Raw genomic sequence first — 22,918 nt, 5'->3', positions numbered from 1 at the left:
ATAGGGAAAAGTATTTACAAATCACATATCTGATAAAGAATGTATAACTAGTATAAAGAACCCTTAAAACTCAATAAAGTAAATAATCCAATTTAAAAATGGGCAAAAGATTAGAATAGACATTTTACTGAAGAAGACAGGCACCGAAGAAAGGTACATGAAAAGATTTACCATCAACAGCACTGAGGAAATCCACCAAAACTGAGATACCATTATGCAACTACTAGAATAGCTATCATGGAAAAGATAAATAGTTTAAGTTTGTCAGTGAACATGTGGAGACACTGAAACCCTTATAGATAGCTGGTTAGAATTTTAAAGGTACAGTCACTTTAGAAAGAGTTTGGCAGTTCTATGTTAAACATAAAGACTCTGTCTGCAATGCAGAAGACCTGGGTTCGATTCTTGAGGTGGTAAGATATCCTGGAGAAGGGAATGGCAACCCACTCCAATATTCCTGCCTGAGAATTCCACAGACACAGGAGCCCACCAGGCTCCTCTTGCATGGAGCCACAAAGAGTTGGACGACTGAGTGACTAACACTATCACGAAAGTAAAAGTCGCTCAGTTGTGTCCAACTCTTTGCAACCCCATCAACTATACAGCCAGTGGAATTCTTTAGGCCAGAATACTGGAGTGGGTAGCCTTTCCCTTCTCCAGAGGATCTTCCCAACCCAGGGATCGAACCCAGGTCTTCCACATTGCAGGTGGATTCTTTACCAGCTGAGCCACAAGGGAAGCCCAAGAATACTGGACTGGGTAGCCTATCCCTTCTCCAGGGGATCTTCCTGACCCAGGAATAAAACCGGGGTCACCTGCATTGCAGGCAGATTCTTTATCAACTGAGCTATCAAGGAAGCCTACAACACTATCACAGGATATTGCAATTCCATCCCTAAATATCTAGTCAAAGAAAATAAAAACATTTGTCCACTTGTACACAAATGTTTATAGCCAAAAAACTGCAAATAGTCCAAATATCCATCGTTACTAGATTTACAAAATGTACTGGATCTATAAAATGGATTACTATCCAGCACAAAAATGAATGAGCTACTGATGTGCTAAAACATGAACTTCAAAAACATTATTCTAAATGAAAGCACTCATATGTAAAAGCCTACATGTTGTGATATATTATTTACATGGAATGTCTAGGTATAGCAGCTATAATATTAAGACAGAAAACAGATGTTCCTTGGGCTGGGGAGAGACTAAGGATTGTTCGAAAGTGTGCAAGAGGGATATTTTAGGGGTGGAGAATCGTAGTAATACTGGATTGTAGTAATGGCTGCAAAGCTTTATAAATTTACTGTAAATCATTTGCTGTTGTTGTTTAGTCATTAAATCATATCTTACTCTTTTGCGACCCCATGGACTGTAGCCTGCCAGGCTCCTCTGTCCATAGGATTTCCCAGATAAGAATACTGAAGTAGGTTGCCATTTCCTTCTCCAGGGGATCTTCCCTGCCCAGGGATCGATTAATAATACTTAAACTGCAAGAACTTATTGGAAATTATGCCTCAATAAAGGTATAAAAGAGATAACTAGCAGTGAGTAAGAAGTGTAGAGGTAGAGATAAAAGAAGGCTAATGATATATTCATAATTATTAAAGCTGGTGATGGGCAGTTCATTATACTATTCCTTTTAATTCTGTGTAGGTTTGAATTGTCATAATCTTAAAAATTAATAAAATGCCGCATTAACAGAGATGTAGGGAAACAGGTCCCATTTTATATGGCTGGCAATATTGTATATTGGCTCAACTTAAACAGAGAAAATTTGGCACTATCAAAATGATAAACCTAACATTCTCTGATCCAGCAATTCTACTCCCAGGATACCTGTACAATATGCAAAAATCCTTGAAGTCAGATATTTCAGATTCAGGTCCAGATCACCACAATAAAGCAAATATTGCAATAAAGCAAGACACAAAATTTATTTTTTTGGTTTTCCAGTGCATATAAAATTTATGTTTACACTATACTATGTAGTCCATTAAGTGTGCAACAATATTATCCATAAAAATGCATATACCTTAATTTAAAAATATGGCTAAAAAGTGCTAACCATCATGTGAGTCTTCAGTGAGTTGTACCAGTAACATCAAAGATCACTGATTACAGATGATAATAACAAAATAATAATAATAAAAAAGTGTGAAACACTGTGAGAATTACCAAAATAAGACAAGGACATGAAATGAGCAAATTCTGTTGAGCACTAACAGAACTGCTCAATGCAAGGTTGCCAGAAACCTTCAATTTGTAAAATAGTTACCTATGAATCAAATAAAGCAAAATGCAACAAAACAAAATATAGCTGTATATATTCCTAGGGCCATTCATACATGGCAATTAATTAAGGGGTTGTTGATAAAGGGTTCTTGATAGCAATGCTGCTGCTGCTGCTAAGTCGCTTCAGTTGTGTCCGACTCTGCGCGACCCCATAGATGGCAGCCCACCAGGCTCTGCCGTCCCTGAGAGTCTCTAGGCAAGAACACTGGAGTGGGTTGCCATTTCCTTCTCCAATGCATGAAACTGAAAAGTGAAAGTGAAGTCACTCAGTTGTGTCCAACTCTTCACAACCCCATGGATGGCAGCCTACCAGGCTCCTCCGTCCATGGGATTTTCCAGGCAAGAGTACTGGAGTGGGGTGCCATTGCCTTCTCTGCTTGATAGCAGTAGATTGGAACAAAATCTAAACATTCATTAACAGAGTACCAGTTAGTTAAAACTTTTACATATCCATAACATTTAAATACTCTACAGTCAATTTAATGACCGATGATAGTCCTCTGTAACGGGAAAAGATATCCAAATGAAGAAAGGGTGCATACTATATATAGCACCTTTTAGCATTTTTGTAAAATGGAGGAAAAGCAAACGTGATTTTTTTTTGTATATGCATAAAATATCTTTGGAAGGAAACCCAAGAAAATGATTACATTGACTGCCTATGGAAATGGAAACTTGAGGATGTTTTTACTGTAAACAAAATTGAAGGATTTAAATTGAACAATATCTCTTTGTGTGTTCACCATACCTCTTGAATTCTGAACCACAAACATGTATTATACCACCTACTCAAAACTTAAAAAATGATACAAAGAAAATCTTAAAAACAGCTCCCCAAAGGGTACATTATATACAGGGAAACAAAAATAAGGATGCCAGACTTTTCATCAGGGAAAAAAAAAAGAATCACACAAGCCAGAAAACAATGGATAGACACCTTTTAAAGTACTAAGGTAAAAAATCCTGTCAACCAAATATAAAATCAGTGGAAATACCTTTCAGAAACAGAGGTGTTTCATCTCCGTGACAATCAGCACACCACACCACAGTATCATATCTGTCTGAATGCTGACAACATTATGAGGACCCTACAGGATGAAAGCTTCACCCAGGGAAGCTTTATAAAGGGTAAGAGGAGTTTGCCGCTGGAGAAAAAAAGAGAATCTCCCCCTTTCTTGGTGTTTGAGGAGTCAGCTTGGGGTCCAGCAAACCCCACCCTGCCCCCAGTTCAAGTGATGGTCCTCTCTGCTCCAGTCTTCTCCACCCTTCTTGGATAAATGAAGGCTGACTCATTTTCAGAGGAACGACTTTCCTCCTCACTGTGCTGGCCGGAGGTGTTGGAACAGCATGTTATTTTTCAGTGACTTCCTACAGTGGAGGTTCCTCCAAGATTGGGAGGCAATAACCACCATCCCAGGACTTCTCAATACATTTTTATTACCTAAACTGAGGAGGGTAGAAACCCCAGACATCTCTGTCAGTTATGCAGAAGGCAACTGCTTAATGATTAGGTTTGACCAAGGAGGCAGTGGTAGAAAACTGAAGGAGGAAGGGACCAGTAAGAGGTCTTTCCCCGCTGCTCTTCTTCTGGGTCCTAGTTAGAAGTAATTATATCTCTTCCAAGGTCTCCTCTCACAAAGGTCAATACATCTTCGCCTCATCAACCATCTCCAGTCTCTGAGTTCTAGCATTCCATCTTTGTTCCTCTGTCCTTCTATTTCCAGGGAAACAGCAACTTAACTACTAGTTGCTAAGTCTAGGTTCCTCTTCTCTGTGGTCTGTTCTCTCAGATCTCCCAACAACTATGAAACTGGTTCTATAAATTAAATTAAATTCCCTCTACTGAATTATCTAGCATGATTTACATTTCCCTAATTAGATCTTAATTTAAATAACCTATAAATCTTACCTGTAACTTATAAATTATCTTCACCTACTAAACCTATCTTTGGAGAATAAAATGGCAACCCACTCCAGTATTCTTGCCTGAGAAATGCCACTGACAGAGGAATTCGGCAGGCTACAGCCCATGGGATTGCAAAACAGTAGGACACGACTGACCGACTAAACAACAATATAAACCTATCTTAATCAAAAAGAAGACAGGAGACAAAAATAAATTTACTTGTGATTATTCCCTATACCACCAGCAGGAAATTATATTGCATCCCCCCAGTTCCAAAATTAGAATGGAAAACTTTTTCAAAAGTCAGTGGCTTAAGAAAAATATAACCAATAGGATACAGCCAAGATGAGTGACAAATTTATTTTTATGAAATATTTTTAAAATATGAGTGTGTCTTAGTACTTTCATTCTGGATACATCTAACATTGTATTAGTTTCAGGTATATAACATGATAATTCAATACATGCATATATTGCCAAATGATCACAACAGTCTAGCTTAACATCCGTCACCACATATAGATAGCCACAGTGTTGTTTCCCTATGGTAAGAACTTGTAAGATCCACTCTCTCAGCATCTTACAAATTTATAATGAAATATTAGTCACCAAGATATACATACATCCAATGACATGTTTATAACTGGAGTTTGTATAACCTCTTAACCATCTTCACCCATTTGGCCTACCCTCAACCCCCATCTATGGCAACCACTAATCTGTTCCTCTATGAGTTCAGTTTTTAGATTCCACAACACAAATCATTATGGTGTTTGTCTGACTTATCTCACTTAGCATAATACCCTCAAAGTCTATATATATTGTCACAAATGGCAAAACTGCATTCTTTTTTATGGCTGATGAATTAGTGTTTATAGACATATGAATACACATATACATACAAACCACATCTCTTTATCCTTTCCTGTACTGATGGACATTTAGGTTGCTTTCATATCTTGGCTACTGCAAATAATACAGCCATGAACACAGGGGTGGTGATATTTTTTGAGCTAATAGTTTTGTTTCTTTCATATTAATACTCAGAAATTGAATTGCTATACCATATGCTAGTTTTTTAACTTTTTGAGGAGCTTCCATAGCAGTGCTTTCCATAGTGGTGGTACCAATTTACATTCCCCAAAATAGTGCACAATAATTCCCTTTTCTCCACATCCTTGCAATGCTTATTACTTCTTGTGTTTTTGATAATAGCCACTCTAACAAATGTGAGGTGATATCTCATTGTGGTTTTGATTTGCATTTCCCTGCTGATGAGTGATGTTGAACACATTTTCATATACCTGCTGGCCATCTTCATGTCTTCTTTGTGAAACTATCTATTCTTATCTGCCCATTTTTTTAAATCTGGTTTTTCTTTTTTGCTGTTGAGTTATATGCATTCTTTACACTTTTATATTCTGCATAACAACCCCTTATCAGACATATAATTTTCAAATATTTTCTCTCATTCAATAAAGTTGCTTTTCATTTTATTGATGGTTACCTTTGCTGTGCAGGAACTTTTTAGTTTCATAGTCCTACAGGTTGATTTTTCCTTTTGTTTCATTTGCTTTTGGTGTCAAGTTAAAAAAAAATATCACTAAGAACAACATCAAAAAACTTGCCACTTGTGTTTTCTTCTGGGAGTTTGATAGTTTCAGGTCTTTCATTTGATTCATTAATCCACTGTTAGTTGATTTTTTGTGTATGGTCCAGTTTTATTCTTTTGCATTTTGCTGTCCAGTTTTCCCAAAACCATTTACTAAAGAGACTTTCCAATCCCCACTGTATGTTCTGGGCTCCTGTGTTATAAATTAATTGACTATATATGTGTTGGTTAATTCTGAGCTCTCTATCCTGTTCGATGACCTATATGTCTGCTTTTATGTCCGTACCATACTGTTTTGATTACTATAATTTTTGTAACATACAGTTGACCCTTGAACAATCCTTGAACTGCACAGGTCCACTTATATCTGGATTTTTCTCCCCTAAATACATACTATAGTACTACACAATCTTTGGTTGGTTGAAATCCGTGGATGTGGATTTCAAATACAAGGGCTGATGGTAAAGTTACTTTTCACTACACAGTGGATGGGAGAGTTGGTGCCCCTAACTTCCACACTGTTCAAGGGTCAACTGTAATTTGAAATTAGGAAGTATGATGCCTTCAGCTTTCTCCTTCTCAAGTCGCCTTGCCTATTTAGGGTCTTTTGTGGTTCCATACAAATTTTAGGAATGGTTAGTTCTATTTCTGTCAAAATTTTAATGTACTATTGCAACAATTAATGTATAGTTGCTAATATTTGATTGAGGATTTATACATGTTTTCACTGGACATTGGCCTGTAATTTTCTTTCATGATATCCTTGTCTGGTTTTGATACTAAGGTAATGTTGGCCTCATAAAATGAGTCTGGAAGTATCCTGTTCTCTTCTATTTTGGGGTGAGTTTGAGAAAGATTTGTATTAATTGTTTGAATGTTTGGAAGAGCTTCCCAGTAAGACTGTCTGGTCCTGAGTTTTTGTTTGTTGAGAGGTTCTGAATTACTGATTCAATCTTACTAGTAACTGTACTGTTCAGATTTTCTATTTCTTCATGATTCACTCTTAGTAGGCACTATGTTTATAGGAATTTATCAATTTCTTCAGTTTTTCAATTTATTGGGGTATAATTCTTCATAGTACATACAGGCCTCCTTATCCATAGGTACAACACACACAACACATCCATGGATTCAGTCTACCACATATGGAAAATACTGGAAGGGAAGGGAAATTCCAGAAGGTTCCAAAAAGCAAAACTTGAATTTGCTGAACACTAGCAACCCACTCCAGTGTTCTTGTCTGGAGAATCCCAGGGACGGTGAAGCCTGGTGGGCTGCTGTTTATGGGGTTACACAGCGTCAGACATGACTGAAGTGACTTAACAGCAGCAGCAGTGATTTACATAGTTTTTACTCTGTATTTACAGTGATCTACATAGCATTTACACTGTACTATATATTATAAGTAATCTAGAGATGATTGCAGATACCATGTTATTTTATATAAAGGACTTGAGCATCTGTGGATTTTGGTATCTCTGGGGAAATCCTGGAATACGCAGTGAGACAACTGTAGTCTCCGATGATCCTTTTCATTTCTGTGGAATTGGCTGTAACAACTCCTCTTGTTTCTGACTTTGAGTCCTCTCTCTTTTTTTCTTGGTGAGTCTAGTTGAAAGTTTGTCAATTTTATCTTCTCCAAGAGCCAGCTCTTAGTTTCATCAATCTTTTTAGTTTCTATTTCATTTAGTTCCACTCATCTTTAGTTACATGTTCCCTTCTACTGACTTCCCTGGTGGCTCAGATGATAAAGCATCTGCCTACAATGTGGGAGACGTGGGTTTGATCCCTTTGTCAGGAAGATCCTCTGGAGAAGGAAATGCCAACTCACTCCAGTACTCTTGCCTGGAAAATCCCATGGACAGAGGAGCCTGGTAGACTATAGTCCATGGGGTCGCAAAGAGTTGGACACGACTGAGCGACTTCACATTCATTCATTCCCTTCTACTGACTTTGGGCTTCATTTGTTGTTCTTGTTCTGATTCCTAGGAATATAAAGTGAGGCAACACTGTTTGAGATCTTTTTTTTTTCTTTGATGTAAATATTTATTGCTATGAACTTTCCCCTGAGAACTCCTGCCATATACCATAAGTTTTGATATGCTGTATTTCTATTTTCACTTTTCTCAGTACTTTTTAATTTTCTTTGATTTGTTCTTTGACTGTCAGTAGCATGTTGTTTAATCTCCACATATCTGTGAATTTTCCAATTTTCTTCTTGTAATTGATTTCCACTTTCATATCATTGTAGTTAGAAAAGATATGATTTGATATGATTTCATTTTTCTAAATGTTTTAAGACTTGTTTTATGGACTAACATATGATCTATCTATCCTATGCATTTGAGAAGAATGTGTATTCTGTTGCTTTTAGATAGAATATTCTGTATGTCTGTTAAGTATATTTGGTCTGAAGTGTCATTCAAAGCCAATGCTACCTTATTGATTTTGTCTGGATGATCCACCAATGAATTAAAGTCCTTTACTATTGTATCGCTTGCCTATTTCTCCCTTTAGATCTATTAATATGTACTTTATGTATCTGGGTGCACCTGAGGGAGTTTACAATTTCTGTATAAGGACAATGAGCAAAATTTTGTCAAATTTTCAAAAACCAAAGATGTATTTCTTATTTGTTTTTTGTTTTTTCTTCTGACTTCATTCCACAGTGAAAGTCAACAGTATAATGATATAGTCTAGTTCTGTCAAGCAAAGCTACTATGGGAAGGAAATAAAAAGAATTATCAAGCTTTCCTTCCTTTAGTTAGAAAAATATAAATACCATTTTTAAAACTACACACATTCATCCTTCTAGATTTTAATAGGTACTACAGGTGAGAATAGAGGATGTCATCTGATCACTTCACCTCTGCCAAAACAAATATACCAGTTAATAATCCCTATATCTTTTTGCCTTTAAGATGACTACAGTCTCAACAGCTTCACTCCAAAATTAACAAAAGGGGTAATAAAAACCAAAATTACAAGGAAAAAAGATACCAGTCCACATATACCACCAAATGAAATGCTGAACATTTAAACATGGTCAATGTAAGTAAATGCATATAGGTTTGTCTAATTTGACTTTAAACATGACAAATCCTGAAAGCAAAATATTCTAATGTAATAGCAAAGAAAAAACAATGTTGAGAGAATTTAATAAGGGAATTTAATTAAGACCCCCAGTGAGCTCAAAAGGGATTTCTTCCTTAGAGAGAGAAAATGAAGCAATAGAAGGCTAGACAATCTTCATTTCTCTATAAAATAAATAAAGTTCACCTGCCACAAATGATTAGTAAAGATAATGAATACAAAATTGGAGAAGGTTCAAAATAGTTGAAAAGTCAAGAAGTAACAGAAGTGTTACATGTTGTAGAGAAAGGATATACTGACTAAGGCCTACAAAACTAACAGCTTTAACAGAGCCTTTGTTGTTATTTAGTCACTCAGTCGTGTCCAATTCTTTGTGACCCAATGGACTGTAGCCCACCAGGCTCCTCTGTCCATGGGGTTCTCCAGGCAAGAATACTGGATTCGGTTGCCATTCCCTTCCCCATTCGTGGGGCCTACCATCACACCCCACCCCCCCCGCAAAAAAAAAAAAAAAAAAGAAAAAGTCCTTTAGAATTAGCCTTTCTTCCTTTGATTTCTAGGCTGTCCCTTAAATTAGTTGAAACCTGGCCTTAAGTCATAAATACAACCAAATAAAACATGGTTTAACACAGTAGAGACTGAAGTTAGGCTCAAAGCCTATGTTTGAAGTGTGGTACAATACAGCAACATAATCAGAAATGGTCTCTGATCTCTCATTATATGTGTGGCCCATGACAGTCTAGCCACTCTTATTAAGAGGCAGGGTATACCCACTTAGTTCCATGAAAAAGAAGGCCCTTTGATCTTCTCTCCCTATGCAAATTGGCATATATACTTTTTATTTTTTTATTTTTTAAAGGCATATATACTTTTCATGTTTGCTGGTTTATATACTAAATGCTGCTAGCTGAACTAGTTCTTGCCTCCAGTAGATCATGTGGGTCCTTTTAGACCTAATGGCTGCCAAGCAAATTATTACTTCCATTACTGAACCCTGCCTAGAATGCTGAAATTATGAACATTTACTTTCTGCCCAGATAAAAGAGGCTAGAAAGGCAGCATTAAAGTTTGCTTTTACATAAAACTGATAAAGTTTACATTTTCTGAAGGCCCACTTAGTTAAAGGTGTTTGGCTTTGTTCTACTTGGAAAACTTAGAAACCAATATTTAACTGATCTAAAACAAGAAAATGATAGGAAAAAATAAACAGAATTTAATTAGCTTAGATGTGCAAAAATCCCTGAACTTCTCAGGTCTCAGTCTTCTTATCTATAAAAAGGAATTAATTTGAGGTCCTTTTTAGTGCCAACACATATGTACACACACGGTAAAATTTTCATTTCTTTAGAAAATACAGCTTACAAGGAAAGTCAACCCAGATAAAAATTATAATTAGTCCATTTAAGAAACTTCCCTACATGACTATTCATTTCCGTAGAATGTATTAAAAAAAAAAAAAAAAAACCACTCTGGTAAGAATCCAAAAAACAGAATCCAGTTTCTTCTCTGTAAAGAACATCTTAGAAAAATTATAGATTTTACAATCTCCCAGCCTATAGAAGGTATATCTTCACATATGTATTAATTTACAAGGTGTGTATTGGTTTTTATGAAAGTGAACACATATAGACCAGGACAATACTACCAGAGAATATAGTGACTTTAACATATTACATATTATATATAATATATATTAGCATAAGACATGTTATAGATACTACTACTTTAGCTTGCCTGTACATTTTTTGTTAAGTGAATAAAACTAGGAAAATACATGATATATACCTTAATAAGAATTCTACAAACAAATATGAGTTATAGTGAAATACATTAATATCCTGACATCCTGGCAAAGCACCTTGAACATTCTGTTTGCCATTCCTGGAAGTTTCTTTTGCTCTTTTATTTATTTTACTCCCATCATTCCTTTAAAATTTAGCTAAAGTTTAGTTCACCAAGCATATTTTCCCTGACCTCCCAGACCAAGTCAGGTCCCCTGTTATATTCTCTCACTATACCATGTAATTGTTTTATACTTATGCTACTGGAGTTGCTTATGTAGTAAGTCTGTAAGATCTTTAAAACTAGACTTCATCTCTTATTTTCTATTTTATCTCTTAGAATGAAGCACAGAGATTTACAGAAGGAATGAATGAATAATTATAGAATAATTGTTAGAATAGTTTTCTGACTCAAATATTTCAATAAAATAGAACACTGTTACAGACTCACTATTCTTTCAATGGTACCACCATGTGGTTATTTGTCCAGTTTTTTTTCTGGTATTAAAAATACAATTATCTTTTCTGCTAAAGTAAATTCAAATAATGCAGAAAGTTTCCCCTATATGAAACATTACTATTTAACACACCACTAAGATAATTTACTTTCTTTTGCCTAGCACTTTCCATCTTAGATACGATTTACTTTCGCTTAATACATTATTCTTTTCATGTGTAGTAAAAAAAAAAAAAGCTAACAAGGAATAAAAGTCAACAAATGACTTTAAAAATCTGTTTAAGTACTTTTGAAAACTTTAAAAGCATTTTCACATTACAATAAAAAAATGAAATATTATATAGATGAAAGTGAAGTAATCCAAATTGGGAGAAATAATATAAACACACACTGAATCAAAAATAGTACTTCTTGTTTAAAATTAATCTATTTCTTTCAGTATTTATTTTCTTCTCTTCAGAAATCAGCAGAGAATAATTGAAAATGTTTTGGTAGCTTTCAAAGTATCATATAAAAATATTTTTTGAAATGACATCCATTATTTTTGTCTACCTACCTAGCCAGCTCTCTCTCTCACTACCTCATTCACTTCTTGAGTAAACTCCTTACCTTCCAATAAATCGATGGTCCTTATGTGGTAGCCAATGTAGCATCCTCCTTTCCCCTTTTCCCCCTAGCTATGGGGTGTGTTTACTATCAGACAGGCAAAACTCTTATCACACTCTCCTCAACACAGTGATTACTTCAAGCAACAGGCAAATAACCTAGCCAGGCCTGAGTTCCCAAAATATTTTGGGAAACAGAAGTGGGAGCAGAGGGTTTCTTTTCTTTTGGTTAAAAGTAACTTAATCCCAGAATTGTCAGAAGCCCAAGAGAATGAAGCCAAAAAAGGAGGGATGGAAAGTGACCAATTCTAGATATTTTATTCTCTGAATTCAGAAAATCCTGAAACTAGTTCTAGTCCTTGCTTTTACATGGTTTAGTCATCTAATAAATTGCTCCACACCATTCTTATTTTGTTTAAACTAGCCTGGGTAAAGATGTGTCAATTATAATCAAGAAGTCCTAATATTTCCCTAATAGTTTGTGGAGTCGCTACGAGTCAGACATGACTGAGCGACTTCACTTTCGCTTTTCACTTTCATGCATTGGAGAAGGAAATGGCAACCCACTCCAGTATTCTTGCCTGGAGAATCCCAGGGACAGGGGAGCCTGGTGGGCTGCCATCTATGGGGTCACACAGAGTTGGACACAACTGAAGCGACTTAGCAGCAGCAGTAGCAGCAGGGTAAAACTGACAAATAGAAATTGTATATATTTAAAGCATACAACAGTAATCATAATTAAGCCAGTTAATATATCCATCACTTCACATAGCTCCTATGACTTTAAACACATAATATACATGCTCTCTTTAAAATTTATATGTATATATCATATACATAAATCAAAAAACCATAAAGTTTGTATATATGAAGTCTACACATCTTCGAGATTTAAAAATTCTAAGTGTACAGAAACGCTTCAACCCTGTCTCTTACTGCTGATGCTCCAGAATTAACAACCTCAGTATTTTTAATAGTTACTGACAATAAGCTTTGCTAGTATTTCTTGATTTACCAATTTTAACTATTATCTCTTAAATTTTTGCTATGATAAAAAAGAATTTAACTCCTCACACAACCAATTTCATCCTCCCAAGTTATTCATTATTATTTCTCTATTATTTATCTTTGTAACTTTACTTATACTTTTATTTATGGTTTCCTGTACTCCTGAAACTCCATTTTGTAAAATACAAAATAAAGGAAGGTATTAGTGCTCTTGTCCTTCATTTTCAACTCACAATTTCCACTAAATAGTCTTACACTGAAAGGCTAATAATTTTCCTCTGTTCTGTAACTATAACTATTTGTACTTTTATAAGTTTGAAGTCAATAAGCATCATACGTGTGTGTGTGTGTGTGTGTACGTGTGCACTAAGTCACTTCAGTCATATCTCTTTGTGACCCTAAGGACCATTACCCGCCAGGCTCCTCTATCCATGGCATTCTCCAGGCAAGAACACTGGAGTGGGTTACCATGCCATTCTCCAGGGGATCTTCCTAACTCAGGGATTGAACCCACGCCTGTTATATCTCCTGCATTGGCAGGTGGGTTCCAGGGCCACCTGGAAAGTACCCTAAGCATCATGTATATGAAGAATATATAAATAATATTTATATAAATAACATTCAGTGCATATTTAAGTAAGTAAGTTATCACTCTGTATCCTTTTCCTATTCAGATTATTTTTAATTTTCCTGGAGTATCTAACTGCTTTTTTATTTCCTTTACCTTGTCTACTTATATTATTACCTTAAATGGTTCCAAAATCTCAAGGTTAGTTTCAAATCTCTTACTGAATACTTCGCTCTTGAAGTGACCTATCTGTAAGAACTACTATTCGGCAGTGACCCTGGAACTTTTCTCCTCTCTATCTTAAGTAAAAAATACTGTTTTCTAGATCCACTGTCATATGATCTTTTTATATTATAACCCATTTTTCTGGAGCACATCCTCTAATAACTTCTTAAGAAAGAAAATGTGGACAATCAATCTCTCAGGTCCTACATGCCTGGAAATGCTGTTTCTACTCTCATACTATACTGAACAGTTTGGATGAGTATAAAATTCTACACTGAAAATAAGTCCTCATTAAAACTGTAGAGACACTTAATTATTATTTTCTACTACCCACTGTTGGTTGTATGAAAATTGATACCAATCTTATATTCGTTTCTTTTTAGGTGACCTAGTTTTTTCTCTCTAGAAGGTATTCAAATCTGTTTTTTCATTCTTGGTATTTTCAAGTTGCAAAATGATGTATTTATCTGAGTATTTTTTTCTAGTCAATGTGCTAAGCACTTCTTGGGCTCTTTCAGTCTGGAAGTTTAAACTTGTTTCTGGGAAATTATTTTATTGTATCTCTGAAAATTTCCTCCAACATATATTCTGTAAATTCTCTTTCTGGAACTCCAACTAGTTAAATAATGAACCTCCTACATGAGGTCACTGCATCAGTTTTTTTCTGACATATTCCTTCATTTTGGTTTTGTTTTACATTCTGGATTATTCAACTTTCCAACTCCCTAGAGAATTCTAAATTTTAACCATCATATTTTCTTAATTTCCACAAACTTATTTTTGGTATCTCATTATTCCTTTCACACAGCATGATACGTTGCTGTTTTAATGCCCTACAAATCTCAACTCTCTCTGAAAAGGCAAATTATAGATTTTATATTTCCCTTCTCATTTTTTGGTTTTCAACATTAACAGTATTTCTCCCAGAATTTTTTAAGTTTGTTTTCATTGTGTTTTTTCCATGATGAAGTCATCCCTCAAATGTCTGAAAATTTTTGAATATCCATTAATATCTAAGGATTAATTGGGAACCCTATGAGCATGTTTAGAGTTTGGTGATTGATAAGCTTTTTCTTTGGGGTAATTAAGTGATGAGATAGCTGTCTCAAAGAAAAACCTTTAAACGCCAGAATACAAAGGTCACTGCTCCAAAGTCATTTAATTTCTTTAGAGAAAAAAAGAAAGTATCAATGCTGTTTCCCCACCTGACAGGCCCTGAGGTCTGGTGAGTAACCTGAATGGAAAAACTGCAATTAATTCCTTTATCTGTATTCTCCCTAAGTATCTCATTCCCTACTCTCTATTTCATGCCTTGCATGTTCAAAGTCTATACCTCCCTAGGATTCCAAGGGGGAGGCATGACAGATAGTCTTCCTCCCATCTTACAAGGCTAGGATAATTTTGTTTTATAAGCTACCCACAGTTTCAAAAAACGTTTTACAAATAATAAAGTATATACATACATAAAAGTAAATATACAAAACAACAAGAGTTGCACAAAATAATACTTTTCCTGTGAGACACACTCTGATATTTTCTGTTGTATTTTGCAATGCTGATAAATGAATTCACAACCCACTAATGTGATATGAGTCGAATTTAAGGAGCCAAAAATAATTTAAAAAATTAAGTGGTGACTTGCTCTGCCATGTTTCAAAGACCACTCCTCTATTTTCTTTCCCAAACAAAACTGCTGAAATCTTTTCATTCACTGATGACTCTTCTCTATTTTCTTTTCACTGTATTTCCCTCGACTTCTTTACTACTTAGTAGGATCTAGGAAGGCAAAAAGGATAAATACCAAGTGCTCAGTTTGTGATCTTTAACTCAAAGTCCTTTACAAGTGTTTTTAAAAACCAAAGTTTCCTAACCTCTTTCTGACCTGATTTAAGTTCCCCCTGCTAACTATGATGGCCTCAACTGCTCCTGGGACATACAATTAAAGTTTGCCAAGAGACTCTGGGGAACTAAAAAGGAAAGGTAAGTGCTAATAGTAAATCTAAAAATCTTTATAACTATTCCGTTTAACTCTAAAGCTAAAAGTAAAATTATGGCTAAATGTTCAAAATTAAATCTAAACCCTTACATGAAGAAATGGAAATTTCTTTTTGAGGGAAGACTTTAAGAAAGGTTCTGTCTGCAAAAAAAAAAAAAAAAAAAAAATCAAAAACCAATTCTCAGATCAAAAAAAAAATACTTTGATGAGAAGTAAAGAGTACTTACAAAGCAAGGCTACTCAAAACATATTGTACGTGCTCACATTCATCTGGGAATGATGCACTGGCTGATGTAAAACAGCAAAGTGCCGTCTGAAGAACCTGAAGCTGTGGCAAAGGGACCTGCCATCTTCCAGCATAATCTTCAACCACCTGATAAGGAAGCAATCCAAAAAGTACATTATTAGAGAAAATGTTAAATTTGGATAAAACCTACCATATAAAACATTAGTTCAGCATGAACACAAATGATTTAGGAGGGGAAAAAAGTTCTTTATTATTTGTTGTTGTTTAGTTGCTAAGTTTTGTCCACTCTTTGGTGACTCCATAGACTGTAACCCACCAGGCTCCTATGTCCATGGGATTTCCCAAGCAAGAATACTGGAGTGGGTTGCCACCTCCCTCTCCAGGGGATCTTCGAACCCACATCTCCTGCATTGGCAGGTGGATTCTTTACTGCTGAGTCACCAGTGAAGCTCCTCTTTATTGTTTAGTTTCATTGTATACATCTGAAAATAAAATGAACTATTATCTGAAAATGTGGGAAAAAATTATAATATATAAAAAACCGTATGGTTCAACTGCCAAATCTTTATCAAACATTGTAATAAATGCTTTCACATCCTATCTAGTTTTTTCCCAAAGTACAAATTATCAAATATTAACAAAGCTAGACTGCAGAAGATAGTAATAAATAAACTTAGAAATAAGCATCCATTACTATCATTATAATTTATATAGGACTGAACTAAACATTCTGGCAACAAATGGGTATTAAAGATATAGTGGTATGATACTCTTTCATAAACTGTACCATATTATGGGGAAAAGATTACAAAATAAAATCAGTCTTGGCTCTGTCACTTAACTAGTTTTATGAATTTGGGTATGTCATCTACCTTCTTTGTGCACTAGTTTCCTCATCATAACATGAAGATAACAATGCTTATCTTGCAGATTTACTCTGAGGCTAATCTGGGAACAATTTATGAGACAACAATTTAGAACTATCAATTGCTATAAAATGTTAATTATGATCTCTCATATGCAAGACTACTGTATTCAAACTATTATATTCTAGAAATTCATCTTATAAAACCAGTTGGCAAACTATGGCATGTGGGCCAAAGTCAGCCTACCACCATCTTTGTATGACCTACAATCTAAGAATGGGCTTTACATTTTCAAATGGTTGAAAAAAAATTTGTGGTGCATGAAAATTACATGAAATTAAAATTTCAATATCCATCAAGTCTTACTGCAACATAACCAGGTTTATCCATTTACATATTATATAATCTATGGCTGCTTTCCTGCTATAACAGGTTGAGTCGTTATGATGAAACCATACAGCTAACAAAGTCTAAAATATTTAATATCTGCCCCTTTACAAAAAAGCTTGCCAACTCCTGATTTATAGCTGGTAAAACTAGAGAAGAGTAGAACAGCCAAGAACATTTAGAGCTCAAGGACTTTTCATACTCATCACTTCCTGTTACAGGTAATTTTCCATGGGTCCTTGTATTTCCAGTTTTAAAAGAGACCCAGACTGCCTTCATCCTTTCAAAGATGTTTATAGGAAACAGCCTTGAAATACAGAGATGATGTCTGTCTTCAAAGCAATGGCTCTCTCTGGAGCAAAGGTCAGGCAGATAGGCTTGCCCACTATTATACAATATTGCTGCTGTTTGTTGCTGTTTAGTTACTAAGTTGTGTCCCACTATTCTGTGACTCTGTGGACTGTAGCCCTAGGCTCCTCTATCCATGGGATTTAAGATTAGGAGTCCCTAAGCTTGGGTTCCTAAGCTGTGATATAAACTTACTATGAGTTCAGGATTCACTTGGACCATTCACATAACCTTTGTGATACTTGAGAAGCAAAGGGAACCACCATGAACTTGAAGCTCATGTTGTTTGTTGTGCTATAAAAGTAAGAGTCTGCTATCTCTGACCCAGGAGTTTCACTTCTTTGGCCAGCATTTGTGAAAATATGGCAATCTACCTTAGATAAAATCCCTGACTTTTCAGTTCTTTGACAATTCCAAATTTTCACACCAGGTGCTAGTATGTCTCCCATGTTTCTAGGAGCATGTATAGATAAAGAAGAAAGCTAGAGAAAGCTAGAGAGCATCAGCTCTATGAACTTGTATCCCCCTTCTATTATCTAGTATTTCTTCACCTGGGAATTAAAAACTACTACTAACTATGACGATCCCAAGTAGGACAGATTTTTCCAAACCACTATAAGCAAAAAAAAAAGGAGGAGGAGCATGTAAATGGTGGTTTCCTGGATTTAAATCTTCTCTTCACTAAAGTGTTTGACCAACTTTATTGCCTTTTTTTGGCCCACATAAAACCTCTCTGGTGCCACATTAAAAATAGGTACCTAACAAACTCACATTTTTCTATCTTTAGTTTGCCCTAATACATTTCTACTTAGAACCTTATTCACTTCCTATTTATGGGCTGGGTTTATCTCCTTAGAAGAGAACCTTTCTACTTTTTCAGGTTCTATAATCACTGTAGCTTCCCTTATTCACCAAGATTCAGCTATTAATATCCCACCTGATCCATCTGAACCCAAAATAGTAAAACTACTTGTGTGCAGTACTTCCAATACGCTTCCCATAATACACATAAAGGAAAATAAATTAAACTAGTTGAAATTTACAAGCAGTTGGCCTTCAGTATCTGCAGAGGTTTGGTTATAGGATCCCCCAGTTCAGTTCAGTCGCTCAGTCATGTCTGACTCTCTGCGACCCCATGGACGGCAGCATTCAAGGCTTCCCTTTCCATCAACTCATGTTCGTCGAGTTGGGAATGCCTTCCATCCATCTCATCCTCTGTCGTCCCCTTCTCCTCCTGACTTTAATCTTTCCCAGCACCAGATCTTTTCCAATGAGTCAGCTCTTCGCATTAGGTGGCCAAAGTAATGGAGTTTCAGCTTCAGCATCAGTCCTTCCAATGAAAATTCAGGACTGATTTCATTTAGGATGGACTGGTTTGATCTCCTTGCAGTCCAAAGGACTCTCAGAGTCTTCTCCAATATCATAATTCAAAAGCATCAATTCTTCAGCACTCAGCTTTCTTTATAGTCCAACTCTCACATCCATATAGATTACTGGAAAAACCATAGCTTTGACTAGATGGACCTTTGTTGGCTAATTAATGGCTCTGCTGTTTACAATACTATTTAGGTTAGTCATAACTTTTCTTCCAAGGAGCAAGCATCTTTTAATTTCATGGCTGCACTCACCATCTGCACTGATTTGGGAACCCAAAATTATAGTCTCTCACTGTTTCCATTGTTTCCCCATCTATTTGCCGTGTAATGATGGGAACAAATGCCATGATATTAGTTTTCTGAATGTTGAGTTTTAAGCTGATTTTTTCATTCTCCTTTTTCACTTTCATGATTCCAGCTTGTGCTTCATCCAGTCCAGCATTTCTCATGATGTGCTCTGCATGTAAGTTAAATAAGCACAGTGACAATATACAGCCTTGACGTACTCCTTTCCCAATTTGGAACTGGTCTGTTGTTCCATGTCCAGTTCTAACTGTTGCTTCTTGATCTGCATACAGATTTCTCAGGAGGCAGGTCAGGTGGTCTGCTATTCCCATCTCTTTCAGAATTTTCCACAGTTTGTTGTGATTCACACAGTCAAAGGCTTTGGCGTAGTCAATAAACCAGAAATAGATGTTTTCCTGGAACTCTCTTGCTTTTTTGATGATCCATCAGGTGTTGGTAATTTGATCCCTGCTTCCTCTGCCTTTTCTAAATCCAGTTTGAACATCTGGAAGTTCACGGTTCACATACTGTTGAAGCCTGGCTTGGAGAATTTTGAGCATTACTTTACTAGCATGTGCGATGAGTGCAGTTGTGTGGTAGTTTGAACATTTTTTGGCATTGTCTTTCTTTGGGATTGGAATGAAAAACGACCTTTTCCAGTCCTATGGTTATTGCTGAGTTTTCCAAATTTGCTGGCATACTGAGTGCAGCACTTCCACAGCATCATATGTTAGGATTTGAAATAGCTCAACTGGAATTCCATCACCTCCACTAGCTTTGTTTGTAATGATGCTTCCTAAGGTCCACTTGACTTTGCATTCCAGGATGTCTGGCTCTAGGTTAGTGATCACACCACTGTGATTATCTGGGTCATGAAGATCGTTTTTGTATAGTTCTGTGTATTCTTCCAATCTTTTCTTAATACCTTCTGCTTCTGTTAGGTCCATAACATTTCTGTCTTTTATTGAGCTCATCTTTGCATGAAATGTTCCCTTGGTATCTTTTAATTTTCTAGAAGAGATCTCTAGTCTTTCCCATTCTATTGTTTTCCTTATTTCTTCACACTAATCATTGAGGAAGGCTTTCTTATCTCTCCTTGCTAGTCTTTGGAACTCTGTATTCAAATGGGTATGTCTTTTCTCTTCTCCTTTGCCTTTTTTTACATCTTTTTTTCCCTCAGCTATTTGTAAGGCTACCTCAGACAATCGTTTTGTGTTATTGCATTTCTTTTTCTTGGGGATGATCTTGATCACTGCCTCCTGTACAATGTAACAAACCTCCATCCATAGTTCTTCAGGCACTCTATCAGATCTAGTCCCTTGAATAGATCTTTCACTTCCACTGAATAAGCATAAGGGATTTGATTTAGATCATACCTGAATGGTCTAGTGGTTTTCACCACTTTCTTCAATTTAAGTCTGAATTTGGCAATAAGGAGTTCATGATCTGAGCCACAGTCAGCTCCTGGTCTTATTTTTGCTGACTGTATAGAGCTTCTCCATCGTTGGCTGCAAAGAATATAATCAATCTGATTTCGGTATTGACTATCTGGTAATATCCATGTGTAGAGTCTTCTCTTGTGTTGTTGGAAGATGGTGTTTGCTATGACCAGTGCATTCTTTTGGCAAAACTCTGTTAGCCTTTGATCTGCTTCACTTTGTACTCCAAGGCTTTGCCTATTACTCCAGGTATCTCTGACTTCCTACTTTTTCATTCAAGTCCCCTATAATGAACTGCCGTGTAGGGCCACTCAAGATGGATGGGTCATGGTGGAGAGTTCTGACAAAACATAGTCCACTGGAGAAGAGAATGGCAAATCACTTCATTATTCTTGCCTTGAAAACCCCATAAATGGTATGAAAAGGCAAAATGATAGGATACTGAAAGATGAACTCCCTAGGTCGGTAGGTGCCCAATATGCTACTGGAGATGAGTGGAGAAATAACTCAAGAAAGAATGAAGAGATGGAACCAAAGCAAAAACAACACCCAGGTGTGGATGTGACTGGTTAGGGAAGTAAAGTCTGATACTGTAAAGAGCAATACTGCACAGGAACCTGGAATGTTTGGTCCATGAATCAAGGCAAATTGGATGGCAAGTGTGACATCTGCATTTTCGGAATCATCCAACTAAAATGGACTGGAATGGGTGAATTTAACTCAGAGGACAGGATCGCCCACCCCATATCAAAATTTACAGATGCTCAAGTCCTTTATATAAAAGTGTATTTGCATGTCATCTCTGAAATTACTTATAATACATAATACAGTGGAAGTACTATGTAAATAATTGCAAGCACACAGCAAATTCAAGTTTTGTGTTTTGGAACTTTCTGGGTCTTTTTCCAAGTATTTTTAATACACAGTTGGTTGAATCCACAGATGTGGAACTCACAGATATGGAGGACTGACTGAATCTTCTTACACCATTTAATGTCATGCCAGATACTAACATTGTACTATAACATTCACTATAACACTGCTTTATATTTTCCTTAAAATATGTAAAACTTTACATTACATTGTCTTTTTACTCTGAAATGTTTCTCGTGCACTATAACTTATTAGTAAGCACTTAACTAATGAGAGCTGATCCCGTGACATCATAATATGAAGGTACTCTACCCAGCCACTGTGCAGCGAGGAACACACCTTATTATATTTGGCATTTTCTTTGGTATTCTATCTAATAAGTAACAGTTTTTATGGTACTCTATAATGAACTGCTGTATAGAGAATTACATACTTTATTTAAGAACATTAAAATATATCATCCAAATTACTACAGACTGAAATGTGTTCCCCTAAAGTTCATGTATTGAAAGATGTCTTAACCCCAGTGTGACTGTATTTAGAAATAGGATATTTTGTTATAGCAGCCAGGGCTGCCTAACACACAAATGTATAAAAATAACACAAACACAGCAGTTTAAGAACCCCTAAAATATAAGGTGATCAACTAAAATAAGATTATGTTTCTTAACTGAGTTCTCCTTTTTTCTAACACAACAGTGAAGACTGCCAAACACTAGTTTGTCACTAAGCAAAGAATCCTGATATCTAAATCCACGTTATAATAGACTAAGATCATTAACACAGTATCCAGGATCCAGGATGACTACTTCTATTAGCTGGCCATTCGCACCCATGTCACTCTCCTACCTGAAACCTCCCACTGTCATCAACATTATTTCAAATATTTCACAGGTGTCAACAGAGCTGTTCACTAATGTTAATTTCATTACTTGCTTACAGTGAATCCCCCACTTTTTAAATCTAACATACCATGGCCATGATCTTTATTAGTTAGTACTCTGTCATGTGATCAAGCCACATCACAATCATTCTAAGAGCTTCAAAAAATGGTTATAATACATTCCAACGTATGCACTGAATAAATCTATTAACCTTCTAAATACCTAAAATAAACATTGTAAAAAATATTGTTAGTCTTTTCCCCAACCCCTTCAGTATCATTAGGTTATTCATTTATAATATAGCTTATATATACACATATATATATTTATGTGTATATATTTATTTCCTAGCTCTGTCCATTGAGAGGGCCTAGGAGCAATGACACCTCAGTAGCAGTATACACACTTAGGACCCAAATCTTTGTTTCTAAACACTATTCTCCAATATCCTTGGGTTTCCTCAGGCACAAGGAACTTGGGCTGCTCAAGCCCTCCTCCAGCAGGGATGGAACAGGGAAAATATCAAGATAAGACTTGAACACTTTGTGCTGCCAGAAAGTAATGAAATGCTGAAACAGTGATGGAATATAAGAACATGGGAGCCAACCTGAAGGCGCGCCGAGCAGTTAAAGCTAGAACAATTTGAGCAACAAAATAAATG

At 36.0% G+C, this 22,918-nt stretch overlaps 1 protein-coding gene across 2 annotated transcripts in view; it reads right to left on the bottom strand.

Annotated features, from left to right (window-relative positions):
* ZNF654 (zinc finger protein 654) overlaps nucleotides 1-22,918 on the bottom strand; it is an 89,123-nt gene that overhangs the window by 45,128 nt on the left and 21,077 nt on the right. For both annotated transcript variants that reach the window (XM_018054696.1, XM_018054719.1), the window contains exon 2: nucleotides 15,780-15,925. In XM_018054696.1, coding sequence (XP_017910185.1) covers nucleotides 15,780-15,925 — 146 coding nt within the window. The remainder of the gene's footprint in view (nucleotides 1-15,779; nucleotides 15,926-22,918) is intronic.

Source organism: Capra hircus, chromosome 1 (assembly GCF_001704415.2).
Source record: "Capra hircus breed San Clemente chromosome 1, ASM170441v1, whole genome shotgun sequence".
NCBI classification, from domain to species: domain Eukaryota; kingdom Metazoa; phylum Chordata; class Mammalia; order Artiodactyla; family Bovidae; genus Capra; species Capra hircus.
Note: the sequence above shows the minus strand (reverse complement) of the source record. Positions and strands in the feature narration are given on the sequence as shown.